The sequence below is a fragment of the Ranitomeya variabilis genome, chromosome 1 (assembly GCF_051348905.1).
Source record: "Ranitomeya variabilis isolate aRanVar5 chromosome 1, aRanVar5.hap1, whole genome shotgun sequence".
NCBI lineage: Eukaryota > Metazoa > Chordata > Amphibia > Anura > Dendrobatidae > Ranitomeya > Ranitomeya variabilis.
In genome coordinates this window covers 674791084-674813847 of record NC_135232.1, presented here as the reverse complement: position 1 = coordinate 674813847, position 22764 = coordinate 674791084, and the positions used below count along the sequence as shown (strand labels likewise).

The 22764-nt window shown below is 43.6% G+C and overlaps 1 protein-coding gene and 1 long non-coding RNA gene across 5 annotated transcripts in view; one reads left to right on the top strand and one right to left on the bottom strand.

The window, feature by feature from the left end:
* The window catches only part of TMEM260 (transmembrane protein 260), a 101774-nt gene extending 97322 nt beyond the window's left edge, over positions 1–4452 (bottom strand). For 3 of the 4 annotated variants that reach the window (XR_013215730.1, XM_077264698.1, XM_077264673.1), the window contains exons 1-2: positions 4338–4452; positions 1246–1471 (exon numbers count right to left, since the gene is read on the bottom strand). Coding sequence is in view for 3 of the 4 variants with exons in the window: in XM_077264698.1 (XP_077120813.1) it covers positions 1246–1402 (157 nt within the window). In the remaining variant the exon portion in view is untranslated. Of the gene's footprint in view, positions 1–1245; positions 1472–4065; positions 4187–4337 lie in introns of those variants that run through there. The other variant, XM_077264682.1, reaches the window with a different exon arrangement.
* The window catches only part of LOC143775930 (uncharacterized), a 69653-nt gene continuing 51109 nt past the window's right edge, over positions 4221–22764 (top strand). The window contains exon 1 of the long non-coding RNA XR_013215733.1: positions 4221–4278. This is a non-coding gene — a long non-coding RNA (uncharacterized LOC143775930). The remainder of the gene's footprint in view (positions 4279–22764) is intronic.

Sequence of the window (22764 nt, the reverse complement as noted above, 5' to 3'; positions counted from 1 at the left end):
GTCTATTCCATTTGCACAACAGCATGTGAAATTGATTGTCAAACAGCGTTGTTTCCTAAGGGGAGAGTTTGATTTCACAGAAGTTTGATTTATTTGGAGTTATATTCTGTTGTTTAGGTGTTCCCTTTATTTTTTTGAGAGGTGTGTATGTATATCAACCTCCTGTATATAGACCATCCTACCGTATATCATTCCTCTTAGCCTCCTGCATGTCACTATTAGGCCGGGGTCACACTAGCAGTATTTGGTCAGTATTTTACATCAGTATATGTAAGCCAAAACCAGGAGTGGGTGATAATACAGAAGTGGTGCATATGTTTCTATTATACTTTTCCTCTGATTGTTCCACTCCTGGTTTTGGCTTACAAATACTGATGTAAAATCCTGACCAAATACTGATAGTGTGACCCCGGCCTTATGGTGTGTGCTTTCTCTGACAGGCATTTTTGGTCGGACCGGTGATAGAACCTCCAATGCAGATGTGAACAGATCTAAAGTGCCGGGCGCCAATTTCACAATGCCCTTTCAACTGATACATGGTTATGAAGGAATAAAGGGAACTGATATTTATATTTTGTTATTCACGTTGTACATGTTTTTTGTCACAAAAATGTGTAAACATTGTCACTGCATCAAGGGATACATTATTAATTGGTAATTTATTGTTGATACTTGGGTTCCCCAGTTCAGATCACATTCACATCAATGGTCCCAGGAATGTCCACTACACAGTGTATGATGCTCTGTACACTGGGTACAGCTGGAAGCTAGGGGACCTGACATCAGGTAATGGTAGCCATGCCAGGCGTCAGACCACCACTGGTCTAATATTGATTAAAAGATAGGTGATCAACAGTGATGAGCAAACATGCTGGGATAAGGTGTTGTCCGACCTTGCTCAGTGCTAACCGAGAGTCTTTCCCGTGCTCGAATGATATGGTCGAGTCCCCGCGCCTGCATGTCTCGTGGCCTAACAGGCAATCCCTGCATGATGTGGTGCAGCTGTCGAACAGCATCAAGACATTCAGCTGTGGGGACTCAAACATATTTTTTTGAGCACGGGGAAGACACTGGGTTAGCACCCAAGCATGCTCAGATAGCACCTTATCCCAGCACATTCGCTCATCATTAGTTATCAATATCTTAGTCCTGGACTATTGCTGTAAAGTCTCAATCAAGTAGAAGAGTTTGTCACCTGCACCAATATATCCCTGAATGTGCACCCTCCCGGCATGCTCACTGTACCTGAATCTCCTCCTGGTAAAGATGGATGTAAAGTTTTAATGTACACAGCAAAAACACAAGTGAATACGGCGAGGCTCCAGATGCCATGGAGCTGGTCTTTTTCTCCATGGTCACTGCGGGTTTTGTTTGCAGCTTTCACAGTCTTCGCCTTCCCCATGGCAAGAAGTAAAATGCGTCCTTCTCTGCCATTCACCAGAAACCGGCCATTCCAGTTACCCCTATGTCACTAGAGGAAAGGAGAAGCATGAGGTTTATTTTCTGCAGGACACATGGACAAACAAAAGTTAAAAGAGATTGGGCTCCTTAAAAAAAAAAATTGCACCATTTGGCTTTTATCGGATCTTTTCTTTCTCTCCGCATTCAACTTATGTGGTCATCAATCAGCTGAGAGGGGCTCAGAAAGAGACAGACAAAAGAGTTACAAACTACCCATCAGAACTAGCTTACTGGTAGATTCTCAGTTAACTCATTCTGCAGCCACCAATAGACTATGTAAAACACAGAGGATATAAGTGAACGATCCAAATTTTTAATGAAACCCAATTGCAAAAATTATTTGTATTCCCAAATACAAAGGCTGACGTTTGCAATAAAGGGTTATCGCCAACATTTAGAATTATCTTCTATCCACAGGACCCCATCCAGCCGGAGAAAGAGGATCTGAAAATCTCCGTCAGAATTGATCGGTGGCCATAAATGCTTGGCAATCATTGTCTACGGGACTGTCCAAAAAAGCCGAGTGCTACGTATACTTGACTATTTTCAGAGATTGAATGCATCACTGGAGAGAATTTGTGGAAACGGCTTCTCATATCCTCATTGTCGGAATTGTTGGGAGACTAGGAGATCCCCCACTGATCAGGAAGTATCCTGTAGATTGGGGATAACTTTCAATGTTGGGAATAACCCCTTAAAGCAACAATAAAAACAAGGAGAGAGTTTATCAAAGATTGTACTTCACTTTTTTGGTGTCAATTTTTTTTTTTACAAATTTTGGTGCAACTCTTAGCTGTTTTGTGCTCCTCATCACTTTTAATGGAAATCCATTCATAGGTCAGCAAGTGGGTGTTGGGCCTCTGCAGACCTACAGATTTACTGTACTATATTGCTAGGCCTATGTGGTGACTTTGGATCGTGTTCCAAAAAGACCCCCTTATACCGTTGCTTCATTGTGGCCTCAGGTGGGTGAATGAGGTCGTATTGTGACTTGCTAGGTAATGTAACAAAGTGATCAGAACTGGTTGTATGGTTTACCCCAGCAATGAGCATAGAGCGATCATTGGACGCGCGACTGGCGTCATGCAAAGTCACCTGTTGCCGCAGCTCAGGTCATGTCTTGCTAATACAATGGCCAGTGGAGCTCATTTTTGGCAGTGTATACAGGAGCTACCAGTGATGAGCGAGTGTGCTTAGATAAGGTGTTATCTGAGCATGCTCAGGTCCTAACCGAGGGTCTTCGGCGTGCTTGAATACTATATCCAAGTCCCAGCGGCTCCATGGCTCGCAGCTATTTGATAGCCACAACACATGCAGGAATTTCCTAACTAAACAAAGAATCCCTGCATGTGTTGACTAAAGTTGAGCGAATTTGTTCGGATTTGGGTCCAAATACAATCGGCAGCGAATATTGTTTTTGCAATATTCGAACACAGCCAAACGTCATTAGAGTCAATGGGAGCAGAAATTACAGAATATGTTCAGAACTGATCATCAAACATAAATTCGGCACAAATAGGGTACCAATATGGCACGAATATGGCAAATTCAGATTCGGCGACCAAATCCGAACAAATTCGCTCAACTCTAGTGTTGAACAGCCGCGAGATATGCAGCCGCAGGAACTCAAACACAGGTTTTGAGCACGCCGAAGATACTTGGTTAGCACCTGAGCATGCTCAGATAACACCTTATCCCAGCATATTCGCTCATCACTAGGAACAACCAATGACTAAATATGTACTGTAGATATACCAGTCACCTATACACCAGAGGTCATTGGGAAGAAAAGACAACAAAACTTCTGCATATATGCAGAACTGGCACCATCACCCAGGTGTGTGCGGGGCCCACAAGACTCAGGCTACAAATTGTGACTGTGCCTAGTGTGTGTGCTGCATCTAAGGTGCCGGCTGTGTTGTACAGCTAGCTGCCGAGTCTACCAGCGGTGATTGGAGTTTAGTCTCTTAAGTGTCACACATAACAGCGGCATTTAATTTGCTTGGAAATTGGTGAAGGTGTCTTTTCTGATGCCTATCGCCCTCCCGGCACCAAGATTAGGCAGTGCTGAGGTCATGGCAGCCGTGAGGGGTTTACTGGAAGACCCGGCGAAGACAGTAGTGACTTGTCTTCGTAGGATACAGGTAATTTTACGTTGCCTGGCAGTATAGCAATGTGATAAGGATCACAGGGACCAGTTACCTGGGACGGGAAGTAAAAACGGCTACAAGAAAAAAATAAAGATATTTTTAAGAATATTAAATAAAACAAAAGTTCCATATCTTTTTCCAAATCTTAAATCTTTTAAAAAATAAATTTCATATTTAAATTACATATTGGTATTTATCCCGTAAAAAAACAATCAAAATGGACGTCAGGATCGCAGGTTTTTGGCCACTTTACATCTCTCAAAAAAAAAAAAAACATGTATAAGACAAGTTAGAAAGTCGTATGATAGAGACCACAGCTCGGAGCAGGAAATAAAAGCTGTATAATATATATATATATATATATATATATATATATATAAATATATATATACACATACACATACACACACAGTATCAAGGAAGAAAAAAAATCAAAAGTGAAGGTGGTTCCTACAGGGATGGTGTAGAGCTGCCATATAGTCAATACAGCAGCAAACCTGCACTCTGTGGCTCTCCTGCTGGGATAAACTACAACTCCCAGCAAGCCTTGGTATGCACTGAGGCTCAGGGAATGCTGGGAATCATGGTTCCTGCTGTGGAGGTGCAGACATGATGGGGGAGCGGGCTGTCGTGCACCGTGTGCCTGTGTATTCGGCTGTAGTGACCGGTTAGTGTCCGTAGATACAGATAGATAAACACATAGACTGCGCGGCAGCGATCACTTACGGCGGCTGCAGGGTCTGGGCTGGTCACGTGACCCGTTGTCTGGGAGCAGCGTCTCCCTCTCTACATGATGTCTAAGCGTCTACTTCCGCCATCTACGGTGTCCGGAGAGGACCAAACTTAGCCAGCTATCACCTGCTGCTGAATTTTCAGTGTGTAAATTTTTTCCCCTCTTTTTCTGTCGACTTATTAATTCCACTTCTGTGCTTTACTATTCATTGTTTGCATATATATCTATATGTAATACACACACCCACATACACCTAAATACATTTTGGAGACCCTGACGAGAATTTTGGCACTTATTTTATTTTCATTATTTTGCTTTTTCGCAAACTTTCCTCTCCTGACCACTATTTCCGACAACTTTTAATACTTCAAGGTCCATTTGTTTGCTTAGCAGCTTTCCAGTGTTAGAAAAAATCCTTCTTTCTTCCAAAAACAGCGCCACGCCGATTCACAGGCCACGTGTGGTACTGCAGATCAGTTCCTTTTAGGACCTTGAGGCCGATAGCAGTAATACCAGACATAACCCTTGGATGATAGAAGCCATTTTTTTAATCTAGTCACCCACAATCCTCTTGCAGATTAATAGATATTGCTGGTGATGTGAGATGGATTCGAGGTTAGTTATAACATTTATGGGTTCGAGTGTCACTTTTGTTACTTGTAGTCTCAAGACGTTCTTGCATCAAGCAAGGGATGTCCAACACCGATCGCTTCACATCAGGATCTGTGCGATGCCGCAGACGTGGCATGTCCGCCTGCATGAACAGCAGGTAACCCACACACCGCCTAGTCTAAAGAATACAAAAACCCCTTTAAGACTGGCGCTACATGGTGACAACAGTCGCAAGAAGTATAGAAGGCGTGGGCTTCTTTCTCTGCTCGTGTTGTCTGGAGGCCGTTGGTTTAATGACAGTAGTCACAGGTGAGGACAAAGAATAGAAGTATTATCTTCTTCATCCAATTACTACTGTTAAATTATGGAATAAGTAAGACGTTCTGGACAAAACCAAGAATTTTTATAAGGTCTCTATGACCTATTATCAACTATGCAGAACTTTCATTTTTTTCTGTTTTTTTACAGGTTTGAAAACAAAAGTAAAAAAACCCACAGTAATAAAATACAATTCAGCGAGGAGCCCTGATGTGAATGCACTTAAAAGCAGCTACAAAAGTTATAAAGCTGGCACAAAAATGGGCATCAAAGTGGGCGCCGAAGGGCGTTATTGAAAGGGTTAAATGACTGGGCCACTGATCTCACACCACCATTACATACAAAGTGATGCCTCACATCAAATTCAGGTCACTATAGCCTGGCTCAAATGTATTCTGGGCATCTGAACGGGCATCAAAGTGGGCAAATAGTCAAATCTGTGAACATTGGGTAAGTAACTGGTGTTTCTCGTGGGTTAAATAACAATACATAGGGATGTCCCTCATCAAGTTCAGGAGACTCCAGCTTGGTGCAAAAGGGTCCTGGGCATCAGAATAGGCATCAACGCGGGCAAATGGCTAATTTTCACAGATTTGAATAAGTAGCTGGTGTTTTTCATGTGTTAAATGACTTTTGGCCACTGATTCCACACCACATTTACATACATAGTGATGGTTGCATCAAACTCAGGTTACTCCAGCTTGGTCCATATGGGTTCTGGGCATCATAACAGGCATCAAAGTGACCAAATAACCAACTTTCACAAATTCAAATAAGTAACTGGTGTAACCAGTGGTGGACACAGAGAGAAGAGGACTCCTGTCCCAGAACAGTATATAGGCCATTTGCAGCCCAATAATTCTGCTAAGGCCGAAGCTGCTTGCTGCTTTCGAGGTGGTACTGGGCCCCTGTGTCGCTGCACAGGCTGCATCAATGATATGTCCGTCCCTCGTGGTAACATTTTTGCCCCAAAGGGTACCTGTACACAACGTCTTTTAGACGCTGGCATACCCACTGAGTTTTTCAAGCAGAAGATGCTTCAGAAAAACGGTTCCTGAAGCCTCTTTTTTTAACCCCTATTCTGGTGGGCTTTTTAATATGTAGTATGGCTTCCGCCTAAAGAACGACATTGACGGTGGATTTGAAACACGCACCGCAGGTCAGATTATTTTTTCAGGGGTCAGATATGCAGTAGATTTCCCCTGGACAGTAAAGTCCGCTGCATTTTACAGTACCAACTCTGAGGATATGATTTTTATGAAATATCTTTTTATGACGTTTTACACCGTAAACTGGCCAACACTGTCTGAGTTGATATCCACCGAATGTCAGTATTTTCTGAGGATTTTCACTGTAGATTTCACCCTTTGTAATGCAAAAAGTGAAATCTGCAGTATATTCCTTCTTTTGCACAGCAATATCCACACAAGTTAGTGTGGAAATTTAAAGGCGTTGTCCGGCCTATGTCTACAGTCACTCTGTGCGACTGCTGACTTGTGAAATCTCACATCAGACGCATTGCACACTGTGAGGATTCTCTGGAGGCACGTATGGTCATGTGACCAGAAGTATATGATTTGCATACTTACGGTCACATTCCAACTAGACGTGTCTGGCCTCACTCAGTATACCTTGTATTGAGCAAGCTGTGTTCATCTAGTTGGCATGTGACCGCATATATGCAAATTAGATATTTGTTGTCACACAGCTACCACCTCTGAAGAATCCTCTCGGAGCTCAGTAGGGCGATGTGAGATTTCACAAGGCCAGACAACGCCTTTAATTGCAAGTATGACCTGCATGTATACATGTACTATGTAATTGCACCTCCATGGAGATATTGCGAACAATACTGCACTCATGCTCGTGGCTTGGAGCACAGATCTGTGCCCACAGAGATCTTTATGTCTGCTTCATCTTTAGTAACATGATCGTGGACATTACGGTCTTCTCCTTTATGCGTTTTAAACTCCTTTTCAATCCTCTTAGGCTAGGTTCACACTGTTTTTGGCGAGTTTTCAGGGCAGAAACTCTCCAACTCTGCAATCACAACTTGTCATTTTTGAGAATTTCTGTTCCAAAAACTCAGCAAAACACAGTGTGAATACACCTTTAAGGCTAGATATCACAGTTCATCTTTGTAGTGGAGCAGTAGCATGTATGTCAGCTTTGGTTATGCAACTTATATCACTGCATTGGTTCATAGGCATTCAGCCCCTCAGGATAATTGTCCAGATTTTCACATGCTCCATTGCACCGCTTTTTTCATTAACGATAGCCATGCACATATCTCAATGTAGACTGTTTAGTAAAGACCCAATGTTTCACAGTGATACACGATTATAAGACGATTGTCATTGAGTCAAAGGTTGTCCTATATAACATTTTGATAGACAGCATGAGACAGAGTATGTTTTTCTCTGAAATTCCACCATGTTTTGGAGTCAAACATTCATGGCTGAAATCATTCAGCCAGTCACTGAGACTTGTTGCCTTTGGATTGGGCAGCATTTATCAGCTGTCAGGTCCCTTTAAGCTAAAGAGTGCTAGTCGATCGTCCCTGCACTGTTTTGATAGAGGTGCTGTGTTCTGATAGCATCTGAGAACTTGCAGCTGGCACCAGTATCAGCTGAGCGCCCGGTGTGTTACAACACCCCATAAATCATATACAGATGCTTCTCACAAAATTAGAATAACATCAAAAAGTTAATTTATTTCAGTTCTTCCACATAAAAAGTGAAACTCATATATTATATAAGTCATTACAAACAGAATGATCTATTTCAAGAGTTTATTTCTGTTAATGTTGATGGTTATGGCTTACAGCCAATGAAAACCCAAAAGTCATTATCTGAGTAAATTAGAATACTTTATAACACCAGCTTGAAAAATGATTTTAAAATCCGAAATGTTGGCCTACTGAAATGTATGTTCAGTAAATACACTCAATACTTGGTCGGGGCTCCTTTTGCATCAGTTACTGCATCAATGCAGCGTGATATGGAGGGAATCAGCCCGTGGCACTGCTGAGGTGTTATGGAAGCCCAGGTGACTTTGATAGCAGCCTTCAGCTCATCTGCATTGTGGGGTCTGGTGTCTCCAGGGTCGGACTGGGGTGTCTGGGGCCCACCAGGGGAATGGACTCTAGGTGCCCACCCTACAGCTATATGCAAATATCTGTCATTATAGTGGAGCATCGGCTGTATAACACCGGCGGCTGCTGCACATCTACTGTGTGCCCCAATAACTGGGATGTATAATTTCGGTAGTTTACATTAATGGGGTTCTTGGTTAAAACTAGTTATCACTGATTCATGGGCTCCACAGGATAGGTGATCGCTTAGGTCCGATCATTAGAAACTGCACCGATCGGAAGAATGGGGAAGTTTTATCCCTGACAGGACACTTTTATCCCTATTTTAAAATGCAGCGGTAGTTGGGATATCTGACCGCAGCTCCATTCATTCTCTTTGGGGCTTCCAGAAAAAAACAAGTGCAGCCACAGAGTGAATGACTGGATCAGTAATCTAGTCGGACATGCCACTCCAGTCTAATGGGGATAAAAAGTTCCACATTTTGCTGAATGGGTCCAAGCAGTCAGACCCCCACCAATCAATACGTTATCACTTAAGGTACCGTTACACTTAACGATTTACCAACGATCACGACCAGCGATATGACCTGGCCGTGATCGTTGGTAAGTCGTTGTGTGGTCGCTGGGGAGCTGTCACACAGACAGCTCTCTCCAGCGACCAACGATCAGGGGAACGGCTTCGGCATCGTTGAAACTGTCTTCAACGATGCCGAGGTCCCCGGGTAACCAGGGTAAACATTGGGTTACTAAGTGCAGGGCCGTGCTTAGTAACCCGATATTTACCCTGGTTACCATTGTAAAAGTAAAAAAAAAAAGACACTACATACTCACATTCTGATGTCTGTCACGTCCCCCGCCGTCAGCTTCCCGCACTGACTGCGCCGGCCGTAAAGCAGAGCACAGCGGTGACGTCACCGCTGTGCTCTGCTTTAAGGCCGGCGCTGACACAGTCAGTGCAAAGGAAGCTGACGGCGGGGGACGTGACAGACATCAGAATGTGAGTATGTAGTGTTTTGTTTTTTTTTACTTTTACAATGGTAACCAGGGTAAATATCGGGTTACTAAGTGCGGCCCTGCGCTTAGTAACCCGATGTTTACCCTGGTTACAAGTGAACACATTGCTGGATCGGCGTCACACACGCCGATCCAGCGATGACAGCGGGTGATCAGCGACCAAAAAAAGGTCCTGATCATTCCCTACGACCAACGATCTCCCAGCAGGGGCCTGATCGTTGGTCGCTGTCACACATAACGAGATCGTTGTGTCATCGTTGCTACGTCACCAAAAGCGTGACGTTGCAACGATATCGTTAACGATATCGTTATATGTGACGGTACCTTTATCCTGTGGAGAGGTGATTACTTTTTTCCACAGGAAACCCCCTGTAAGTGCATCTCCGCCGCTGTGTACAAAGCATTAAAACTCTAATTGAAATAAAGAATCTTCTCCTAATTAATATCAGAGAGAACAAATGACCGCCATACACAACACAATCCACTATACCAAGACCAATATTACCACATACAGGAAGAAATACCACCACACCATGACCAGACCACATAGTGACCGAATAATACTACATACAAGGGACAAATACCGCTACACCATACCAGATCACATATTACCACCACATAGTGACCGAATAATATGACATATTAGGGCAGCACGGTTCAGAGGTTAGCACTTCCAGTAATAATGTCCTCATCCTGGGCCCCTTTATTTAATGTACCCTCCCTGGGCCCCTATGTCTGTCCCTATGGTCACTACCTTGCCCAACTACAGAGGGGGGGATTCTTCTCACCTTCTTGCGCTCCCCAGCATCCTCTTTTGGCTTCATATTCGGCGTGGTCGTTACAATGGCTGCCGACTGCAGCTGTGACAGGGCGCTCTGCTCTGTGACAGGGCGCGCACTGACGTCACATAGAAGTAACATTGAAAGGCCGCCGGCCTATCAAAGGCTGCAGGAGTCATTTAACAAAACTGCTATGTGACTTCAACACATGGCCTGTCACAGAGCAGAGCGCCCTGTCACAGTAGCAGCCGGTATTCATCTTGATGTGCGTTGTCGCCAGGGTCGGCTCCAGGTTTTCATGGGCTCCTTTAACACCCACGTAGTATATTACCCAGCCATGTAGTATATTGCCCAGCTACGTAGTATATTGCGCAGCCACGTAGTATATTGCCCAGTCACGTAGTATATTGCCCAGCCACGTAGTATATTGCCCAGCCACGTAGTATATTGCCCAGCCATGTAGTATATTGCCCAGTGACGTGGTATATTGCCCAGCGACGTAGTATATTGCCCAGTGACGTAGTATACAGCACGGAGCCACGTAGTATATTGCACAGCCACGTAGTACATTGCCCAGCCACGTAGTATATTGCCTTCCTCACTGTCACGTCACCTGATTTCCTGAGGACCCCTTCCCCACCGTGTCACCTAATTTCTTGAGGGCCCCCTGTGTGCCCCTTTGGGGCCCTTCCCCAGAGGTGAAATGGTGGGAGAGGTGACCCCACAGTAAATTAGGAGACAGTGGGGAAGGGGGACCACAGGAAATTAGAAATTTTCTATGGGGGCCCGGACCCCCACCTTGTGTCACCTTTAGATTGCAGGGGGGCCTCCCATGCCATAACTGTCTCAGTGGCTGTGTAGAACTATGCTGCAGGGTGCAGGCTGCCTGCAGGCATATTTTACTGTAAGTTACACATTACATTAGTGTACTACATTACATTAATACTGACTCAGTAATCCGCAAATGTCCGGACCCTCAGCTCCAGCCTTTCCGACTCCGACTGTATGATATTGCAGACAGTGCGCCTGTGCTGCTAGGGCAGGACAGCTGAGCCGACCAATCACAGCACAGCTCATTGTCTGAGGTGTGCTGTGAGCCAGGTCACACAAAGAAAACTAATGCTGATTGGCTGCATGTCAGCCAATCAGCATTAGAAAACCGTAGTCCACACACAGTTTGGATGATGAAGAGGAGGCGAGGCGGAGTCTAGATCATGATGCAATGCATGGTATGGTATGTGACTGCTGGTGGTGGTGGGTCTGCTGAGCGGCGCCGGCGAGCCTGTTGTGTGCTGCGCAGCGTGTGCGGTGCGTCCGTGTGTGTGTCAGTCTGTCTCCTCTCTCAGCTCAGCCTCACACAGTCAGTCAGCTGTTCCTCTGACTGTGCTGGCTGGCTGAGAGTTCGGCATGCACACACCCGCACGCTGCGCACGGGCCGCTCAATAGCATAGATAGCAGCGCCAGCACAGTCGGCGTCGGCAGCAGAGCACACCGTAGCCAGCGCAGGCACTGAGTGAGGTGATGAATCATGTGATGTCATGAGAAGAAGGAGCTGCCGCGCGGCTGCACTTCTTCACATGATCACATTCACATCATTTCTTCAGTACAGCCTGTGCGCGGGGCCCCGGATGATGCAGCCTGGGCAGGAACAAATGAAGGAGGCAGGCAGGGCCTGGGGGCGGGGCCCACCGGAGGATTCTCCGGTGTCCCGGTGCCCCAGTCCGACACTGGGTGTCTCTCATCTTCCTCTTGACAATACCCCATAGATTCTCTATTGGGTTAAGGTCAGGCGAGTTTGCTGGCCAATCAAGCACAGTGATACTGTTGTTTTTAAACCAGGTATTGGTACTTTTGGCAGTGTGGACAGGTGCCAAGTCCTGCTGGAGAATGAAATTTCCATCTCCAAAAAGCTTGTTGGCAGAGGGAAGCATGATGTGCTCTAAAATTTCCTGGTAGACAGCGGCACTGACTTCGGTCTTGATAAAACACAGTGGACCTACACCAGCAGATGACATGGCTCCTCAAACCATCACTGACTGTGGAAACTTCACACTAGACCTCAAGCAGCTTGGATTGTGGCCTCTCCTCTCTTCCTCCAGACTCTGGGACCTTGATTTCCAAATTAAATGCAACATTTTATTTCATCTGAAAACAACACCTTGGACCACTCAGCAACAGTCCAGTTCTTTTTCTCCTTGGCCCAGGTAAGACACTTCTTGCGTTGTCTATTGGTCATGAATGGCTTAACACAAGGAATGTGACACTTGTAGCCCATGTCCTAGATACGTCTGTGTGTGGTGACTCTTGAAGCAATGACTCCAGCAGCAGTCCACTCCTTGTGAATCTCCCCAAAATTTTTGAATGGCTTTTTCATAACAATCCTTTCAAAGCTGTGGTTATCCCAGTTGCTTGTGCACCTTTTTCTTTTTCTACCACACTTTTTCCTTCTACTCAACTTTCCATTAATATGCTTGGATGCAGCACTCTGTGAACAGCCAGCTTCTTTAGCAATGACCTTTTGTGGCTTACCCTCCTTGTGGAGTGTGTCAATGACTGCCTTCTGGATATCTGTCAAGTCAGCAGTCTTCCCCATGATTGTGGAGCCTACTGAAACTAAGGAACCCTTTTAAATGCTTAGGAAGCCTTTGCAGGTGTTTTTTGTTAATTATCCTAATTTACTGAGATAATGACTTTTGGGTTTTCATTGGCTGTAAGCCATAATCATCAACATTACCAGAAATAAACACTTGAAATAGATCACTCTGTTTGTAATGACTCTATTTTATGAGTTTCACTTTTTGTATTGAAGAACTAAAATAAATAAACTTTTTGATGATATTCTAATTTTGTGAAAAGCACCTGTATGTTTTTCTCTGAAATTCCACCATGTTTTGGAGTCAAACAATTATGGCTGAAATCATACAGCTAGTCACTGATACTTGTTGTCCTTGTATTGGGCAGCATTAGCATATATCAGCTGTCAGGTCCCTTTAAGCTACAGAGTGTTAGTCGATCGTCCCTACACTGTTTTGGTAGAGGTGCTGTGTTCCAATAGCATCCGAGAGCTTGCACCCGGCGCCAGTATTAACTGAGCTGCCTGTGTGTTACAACACCCCACCAATCATATAGATGTTCTATACTAAGACCGTCAATAAAAAAGCAGTGGCTAAACTCTTTAAGCAGGCCCCTGACTGCCTTGGCAACTCATTGGCACCCCACAATCTTTTTTTTGCAAGGTGGCCAATAGCCACCAAAAACTGGTTGGTATTATGCACTAAAATGCCACTGTCAGAGAATATGATTTAGTGAGTTACCGGCAAGCAGAGCTTCAGTTTCTGCCATAACCATCAGATTCCAGCTGTAAAACACAGCTGGAATGTGCTGATTTGGTGTGGGCTCGCCTCCTGAGTGCGTTTCATACACCCGCACCCAATGTATGGTGCTCATGTATGTCACACATCTTGAAGGGGTGAAAGTGTTACGCTGCATTATAGAGTTCCTACTATTACTTGAATTGTCGGACCTCCTGAAGTTCTACAGAACTTTGATAGTCATAACAAATATGTGCATTGTAATATCTGTATAATGACTGCAATACCCAGATCTTCTACAGATCCAAACTTGGATCACCATAAGTAATATGCGTGCCTTTTGTAGTCTGCATTTTTGCTGCAGGGTCGTAGCAATAGTGGGTGCGATGGTTGCAGTCTCGCCTCTCACCCAATCCTTGGAGAGGCCCAAAAGAACCCTTTAGCCCAGGTGTCTCAAACACGCTACCCACGATGCTCCATTGTGTGGCCATCGGGCCCCTGAGGCGATTGCAGCCCTGGCCAGGGGCCACCAATGTCAGCGTTTTTTTCAACTGAAATGTATTGCGGCGCAGAGACCGTCTCTTCACCACCATACCAGTATCAACTGCCCGCAAATCAGAGCCCGGTGACTGACGTCAGCATCTCCTTCGCGGCCTCACATGACGTCCCTGCCATGTGACGCCCCAGTTGTGGAGGAGAAGAGGACACTGTTCGCCGAGGGAACGAGGTTAGGTGAGGAGAATTTTTTTTTAAAATGTTTGTAAACTGCGACAAGATGGGGACATTACTACAAGACGGGGCCATTATTACAGAATGAGGGACATTAATTACAGGATGAGGGACATTATTACAGAATTGGGGATATTTTTACAGGATGAAGAACATTATTACAGGACAGGGGACATTATTACAGGATTGGGGCCAGAATTTCTACAGGTCCTTCTCAAAAAATTAGCATATAGTGTTAAATTTCATTATTTACCATAATGTAATGATTACAATTAAACTTTCATATATTATAGATTCATTATCCACCAACTGAAATTTGTCAGGTCTTTTATTGTTTTAATACTGATGATTTTGGCATACAACTCCTGATAACCCAAAAAACCTGTCTCAATAAATTAGCATATTTCACCCGTCCAATCAAATAAAAGTGTTTTTTAATACCAAACAAAAAAACCATCAAATAATAATGTTCAGTTATGCACTCAATACTTGGTCGGGAATCCTTTGGCAGAAATGACTGCTTCAATGCGGCGTGGCATGGAGGCAATCAGCCTGTGACACTGCTGAGATGTTATGGAGGCCCAGGATGCTTCAATAGCGGCCTTAAGCTCATCCAGAGTGTTGGGTCTTGCGTCTCTCAACTTTCTCTTCACAATATCCCACAGATTCTCTATGGGGTTCAGGTCAGGAGAGTTGGCAGGCCAATTGAGCACAGTAATACCATGGTCAGTAAACCATTTACCAGTGGTTTTGGCACTGTGAGCAGGTGCCAGGTCGTGCTGAAAAATGAAATCTTCATCTCCATAAAGCATTTCAGCCGATGGAAGCATGAAGTGCTCCAAAATCTCCTGATAGCTAGCTGCATTGACCCTGCCCTTGATGAAACACAGTGGACCAACACCAGCAGCTGACATGGCACCCCACACCATCACTGACTGTGGGTACTTGACACTGGACTTCAGGCATTTTGGCATTTCCTTCTCCCCAGTCTTCCTCCAGACTCTGGACCTTGATTTCCGAATGACATGCAAAATTTGCTTTCATCAGAAAAAAGTACTTGGGACCACTTAGCAACAGTCCAGTGCTGCTTCTCTGTAGCCCATTTCCTGCACACGCCTGTGCACGGTGGCTCTGGATGTTTCCACACCAGACTCAGTCCACTGCTTCCTCAGGTTCCCCAAGGTCTGGAATCGGTCCTTCTCCACAATCTTCCTCAGGGTCCGGTCACCTCTTCTCGTTGTACAGCGTTTTCTGCCACATTGTTTCCTTCCAACAGACTTACCATTGAGGTGCCTTGATACAGCACTCTGGGAACAGCCTATTTGTTGAGAAATTTCTTTTTGGGTCTTACCCTCTTGCTTGAGGGTGTCAATGATGGCCTTCTTGACATCTGTCAGGTCGCTAGTCTTACCCATGATGGGGGTTTTGAGTAATGAACCAGGCAGGGAGTTTTTAAAAGCCTCAGGTATCTTTTGCATGTGTTTAGAGTTAATTAGTTGATTCAGAAGATTAGGGTAATAGGTCATTTAGAGAACCTTTTCTTGATATGCTAATTTATTGAGACAGGTTTTTTGGGTTATCAGGAGTTGTATGCCAAAATCATCAGTATTAAAACAATAAAAGACCTGACAAATTTCAGTTGGTGGATAATGAATCTATAATATATGAAAGTTTAATTGTAATCATTACATTATGGTAAATAATGAAATTTAACACTATATGCTAATTTTTTGAGAAGGACCTGTATAAGTGGCTAATTGTAAAACAATACTATTGTATGGGTCTGATTGGGGGACAAAAAAAGTTAAAGTTAAAAAAAAAAAGTATTAAAAATAAAGTATGAAAAAATAACGGAAAAAAATCTTTGGCCTCTACAAATGCTATTTTATGTAAAAACTGAAATAAAAAAGACCTGTACAGTAACCCATATGATAAACACTGTTAAAAAGAATAAAAAACAGGCCAAACATTTTTACATATAGATGATCAAACAGTCATATACAAAAATCATGGTATCACTGAAAATGTCATCTTCTCCCGCAAACAACGCGGCCCTTTATAGTCACATTTTTTCTATGTGCAGCTCATTTACCTGGCTCATTTTGAGACCCCTGCTTTTGCCCATATCAGAAGGTCAATACTTATAAAAACATATGATAGTTGGGCACCTTATTGGAAGTTTTACACTGGGGCCCACAAGCTTTATGTAACGCCACTGCTTCTCTTAAAAAGCCGTGTATACTATAACTGTATATCAATGATAATCTGAATTCTGGTTTTCGTGTGACCCACTGGGCTGTAAATAAAAAGTGAATAGGATAAAGTCTGGTCAATATGACTAGGGCTTTGGAGTCGGTAAGCCAAACCTCTGACACTGACTCCACAGCACTGGTCACTACCGAGCATGTGCATAAAGTGCAGCACAGGTTCATCTCAACTCCGACTCCACAGCACCTGTCACTACTGAGCATGTACATAAAGTACAGCACAGATTAATCTCATCTACAACTCCACAGCACTGGTCACTACGGAGTATGTACATAAAGTGCAGCACCGATTCATCTCATCTACGACTCCACAGCACTGGTCACTACTGAGCATGTACATAAAGTGCAGCACAGATTCATCTCATCTATGACTCCACAGCACTGGTCACTACTGAGCATGTACATAATGTGCAGCACAGATTCATCTCCTCTATGACTCCACAGCACTGGTCAATACGGAGCATGTACGTAAAGTGCAGCACAGATTCATCTCCTCTATGACTTCACAGCACTGGTCACTACTGAGCATGTACATAAAGTGCAGCACAGATTCATCTCCTCTATGACTCCACAGCACTGGTCACTACTGAGCATGTACATAAAGTGCAGCACAGATTCATCTCATCTATGACTCCACAGCACTGGTCACTACCGAGCATGTGCATAAAGTGCAGCACAGATTCATCTCATCTATGACTCCACAGCACTGGTCACTACTGAGCATGTACATAAAGTGCAGCACAGATTCATCTCATCTATGACTCCACAGCACTGGTCACTACTGAGCATGTATATAATGTGCAGCACAGATTCATCTCATCTACGACTCCACAGCACTGGTCACTACTGAGCATGTACATAAAGTGCAGCACAGATTCATCTCAACTAAAAGCAGATATCCTTAGGTCAGGAACAGAACAGACATTTATAGGACATTTCATAACTTTCCCATATTTTTATGAAACCATTTACAGCACATCCTGCATTGTACTACTGCACCCAATTTATTATGTTTTAGGAGTTGGTCCATTTTATACCGACTCCACCAAAATGGACATGGACTCGGATTCAACAGCCCTGATTATGACCGGGATACTGATGCTAAAATGCAATTAATGGCCAGACTCCTCCTTGTTGTGTTAAACTGAATTTACATCCCCATGGTTAATACAGGAGCTTATTTTCTGTTCATATTATGGTTGCTATTCCCAGACTTTGAGTCTACTGCAGTGGACTTTCTTCACCATAGGTGCATTTTCTCTTTTGTACTTTGGTTTTATTACACAGAACTTTTGTGATTCTCCTAATCTAAAATGTCTGACTATTGCGGTCACAATGAATACTAAAATGCACCTATTATTTCTATATCCAGTTCAGTAGTAACTTGCATTCATATTGTGGGGGTGTGATGGCGGCCTTAAAAATTTTAAATGTGATTTTTTATATATATATATATATATATATATATATATATATATATATATATATTGATTGATTGATTGCATTAGTTACCGTGAAGCTGCAAAATGAATTTGTCATACATGTCACTTTTGTCTCAGGTGTGGTTTGCTGCTGTTTTTCTGTTCTTGCTTATTACTGCAATATTACTTCCCTAAGGAATGTTATTCCTGGCAGCACAGAACACTCGGGGTCCCCGGAGGAACAGGTACTGCTTCCTATTTCAAAATCAATTTCTCTGTCTAATTAGCAGCTTTGGAGCCGGCCATTTAGACATTGCTTTTTTCTGCTTGTTTATCATGATTCAACTATTTCTCACCTCGTTCCCCATATGTACTGTACATATTACTGTTACTTCAAGGTTCCTATTTTTGAACATCACAAAGCACAATCTTTAAAGACTTGATCAACTTTAGGTTCATGTTGGTTTCTGATTTGAGATCACAATGCAATTCACCCAAATTTGGACTGTTCCAAGGTGAGTTTTTGCTTTTTTGAGGAAAAAAAAGCTCCAAACTCTGTAATTATCTTAAAATGGCGAATATAGATAATGTCACATTTAAAAAGGAGGTCACTTATTAATCTGTATTAGTCCTCTGCGCACTCACTCTGCAGTGAGGAGAACGGACTGTCATTATGTGTCTCACTATGAGTATGCTCTAAGCTATGGTGGGGGCATGTTGTTCTTTCCCCAGTATGTTGCTGCCTGCTTATGATTTGTTAGCAGCAGAGAGAGGAAGAAGTACACCCCCCAGGAAATCCCTCTGGAAACACCTACTTGGGGCATTACCAGTGTGAGACATGTACTGACTGAAAGTCTGCTCCCCTAATCTACATGTCTCACATTGATAACTCCTCCTTTCATTTATATTAAGCTCTAGAGGCAGATTCTCAGGGAGATCTATGTCCGGCCCTTAGATCTTAACAGCTGATTTACATATTAAGAAAAACATGGACTTCTCTGGAATAAGATAGCAGATCGCATATATCAAAGTATAATTTTATTCCGCTTTCTATGACCTGCATGGCTTAGGAGGTGTGATCCTACTGACAAATTCCCTTTAAACCACAACGCCAGATTTACCGTATATACTCGAGTATAAGCCGACACGAGTATAAGCCGAGACCCCTAATTTTTTTTTTTTTAAATTCATTTATTTTCAAACACAGTATAGCATACATATTTGTCCTTGTCATTAGTCTGCATGGTTACATTTACAAAGGATGGTAAGGACAGCACATACATATGCCAATCATTTCACAGAGGGAAAACATATGTGTATAATTGTAAAGCAATCAAAACATAAAGTTATAAACATAAAACTCTTAAACTACAACCAAACTAAGCCTCTGAAGCTATTAAGCCGCCATTTAACAATAGCGGAGTAGTATTTCCCCCCTCCACTGCGCAGTACTTGCAGAATAAAAGTCAGATAAAACACGTCTTTGTCTATTAGTCATGTCACAGGGTGAGATGAGAGGTGTTCCATCTATCCCAGATTTTGTTAAATTTACCCGGGCAACCCCTGTTCTGATAAAGAGTGCATTCATAAGGCACAACTGCATTCACCATCTCGAGCCAGGACCTAATGGAGGGGGGTGAATTCCCCATCCATCGCAGGGCTAACAGTTTCGGTGCCAAAAACAGGGTTTCATGTAGAAAGATCCCCACGTAATGGTCCCAAACCTCCTCGTCCCATATTCCAAACAGGCAGACTAAAGGCTCCAGAGGAACCGGGATTGATAATATAGAAGCCAATAGTGACGTTACCTCCCTCCAATAATGAAGAATAATGGGACACTGCCATACCATATGTGCAAAGTCAGCGTCTGGTGAGTGGCAACGCAAACATTCCGACGTCGAGTATCGACCCATCCGAAAGAGTCTCAGTGGAGTCAAATATGACTGGTGAATTATATATAGCTGGGTCATCCTATTATTGACCGACGTGGAGACTTTGAGGGGGGAGTCCAAAATATCCTCCAATTCCTCGTTTTGCATATCAGTGATAAGCCCCTCCCATTTGCCTCTCACCGAGTCTATAACAGAGTTCGCTCCGGTTGATAGCAGATATGTATATAGGGATGAGATAAGGCCCTGAGGTCCCTGTGACTTAAGAATACCTATCAGGGGTAAAGATGAAATGTTACGATTTGTTCCCATACTCCTGACAAATGACTGAATGGCAGATCTGAGTTGCAGGTATCGGAAAAATTGAGATCTTGGAAGATCATATTTAACTTGTAGCTGCTCAAAGGATCTAAAGACCCCCTGATCGTATAAATCCCCCACTGACAGGACTCCATGGGAAACCCAAAAATTTGTAGACGGGTGATTCACCAATGCAGGGAAATAACCATTATCCCATAGAGGCATCTCGGCCACAATGTCTCCAAACCCAGTGACCCTTTTAATTTTCTTCCAAGTGGATCGCGCCAATCGTATCATGGACAACAATCGAGGGGCATTTATTTTTTCTGACTGTAAAAGACCCAGTGGACATTTAGCACCAACAGAGCTAACCAGGTGGCTTTCAGAATTAGGAAGATAATTATGGGGCATCCATTTACAAAGTGCCTTGGCCTGTCCCGCCAGATAGTATAAGTAGAAATCTGGCAATGTCGCTCCTCCCCCCTGCTTAGGTCTTTGCAAAGTTGTCAGTTTAAGTTTGGGTCTACTCTTCCCCCACACGAACGAGGCAACATAAGAATTTAAGTTAGTGAAAAAGAATTTGGGTACGGTTACTGCACTATGCTGAAGACAATAATTGAATTTAGGGAGCAGAATCATTTTTATGAGATTAATACGGCCTGTTACAGACAATGGAAGTTTACTCCAAGATGTGAATTTCGATTTGGCGTATTCTAGCAGGGGGAGGGCATTGAGTTGTAGATCCGATCCGCTACATCGGGACATATAAATACCCAAGTATTTAAATTCAGACACTACAGGTAACAGGGAAAGAGTGTTAAGATTAGATATTGGGGATTGGGACAGAGGCAATAGGGCAGATTTATCCCAATTAATATATAGGCCTGAGAACCCACTAAATTTATCTATGGTAGTAATTACCTTTGGCAACGTTTCTTCTACCTTATCCATGAATACTATCATGTCATCAGCATATAGACCAATGATGTCGGTGCGGTCCGCTATTTTAATACCATCAGTATCGGGGGCAGAACATAGACGTATAGCCAATGCCTCTATCGCTAGAGCAAACAAGGCTGGGGAGAGGGGACACCCTTGACGGGTTCCCCTATGCAGTGAAAATGGCTCAGATACTGTTGTGAATTCCGCTCTTGGGCTCCCTCCGGTGGTTGTAAGTGGCATTTTTGCAAGTTCTGCTCTGGGGCTCCCTCCGGTGGTTTTAAGTGGTACTGCTGCTCCTTGGATTTAGTAGTCAGCAGCTACTTCCACTGATTGTCTTTCTGGCTCGACTATTTAGCCTGGTTCTATCCTTCAGCCTGTGCCAGTTGTCAATGGTTCCTGGTTGGATTCACATCTCTGCTTGGATTTCCCTGATATTCTGACCAGTTCAGCAAAGATAAGTCCTTGCTTTGTTCTTTTGCAGTCCACTTGTTGTGGACTTAATCTTTCTGCACTTTCTATGTTTTTTCTAGTCCAGCTTGTCAGTATGGATTTATTCAGTTAAGCTGGAAGCTCTGGGAAGCAGATTTACCCTCCACACCTTTAGTCAGGTGTGGAGATTTTTGTAAACTCTGTGGTGGATTTTTCTAGTTTTTTATACTGACCGCACAGTATTCTTTCCTGTTCTATTTATCTAGTTAGACTGGCCTCCTTTGCTACATCCTGGTTTCATTCTGCGTATGTCATTTCCCTCTCCACTCACAGTCAATATTTGTGGGGGGCTGTCCAATCCTTTGGGGATTTTCTCTGAGGCAAGATAGCGTTCCTGTTTCTATCTTTAGGGGTAGTTAGTCCTCCGGCTGTGACGAGGTGTCTAGGGAGTGACAGGAACATCCCACGGCTACTTCTAGTGTTGTGTTAAGCTCAGGAACTGCGGTCAGTACAGGTACCACCTCCTCCAGAGCACGTCCCATGTTGCTCCTAAACCACCAGCTCATAACAGATACGGAACCGTTTACGATTATGCGGGCTTTAGGTTTCACGTATAATACACCAACCCATTTCAAAAACTTTTCCCCAAAGCCATACCTCTGCAGACAAGCAGATAAGAAGGGCCACTCAAGAGAGTCGAATGCCTTAGCCGCATCCAGCGACGCCAGCGCCCAACTGGTATCTGATAGTAAAGAGCTATACTGAATCACTGATTGAACCCGCCTAATGTTTATAGATGTACTCTTACCAGGCATAAAGCCTGTTTGGTCTGGATGTATAATATCTAATATAATAGAGTTCAACCTGGTAGCCAGTATCTTGGTAAAGATCTTATAATCCACGTTTACCAGCGATATAGGACGATAGGATCCACATTCCAAAGGATCCTTCCCCTCCTTCTTAAGTACGATAATATGTGCTTCATAAAAAGTATCAGGTAGACATCCACCCTCCCATATCTCTTTAAATACCTTCAGCAAAAGCGGAGCCAGTATCTCCCGGTATCTCCTATACAGCTCTACAGGGAAGCCATCCGGCCCAGGGGCCTTCCCAGAAGCCATATCTGTTATAGCCTGCTCCACTTCCTCTAGAGTCGAGACCCCTAATTTTGCCACAAAAAACTGGGAAAACTTAATGACTCGAGTATAAGCCTAGGGTGGGAAATGCAGCAGCTACCGGTAAATGTCAAAAATAAAAATAGGTACCAATAAAAGTAAAATTAATTGAGAGATCAGTAGGTTAAGTGTTTTTGAAT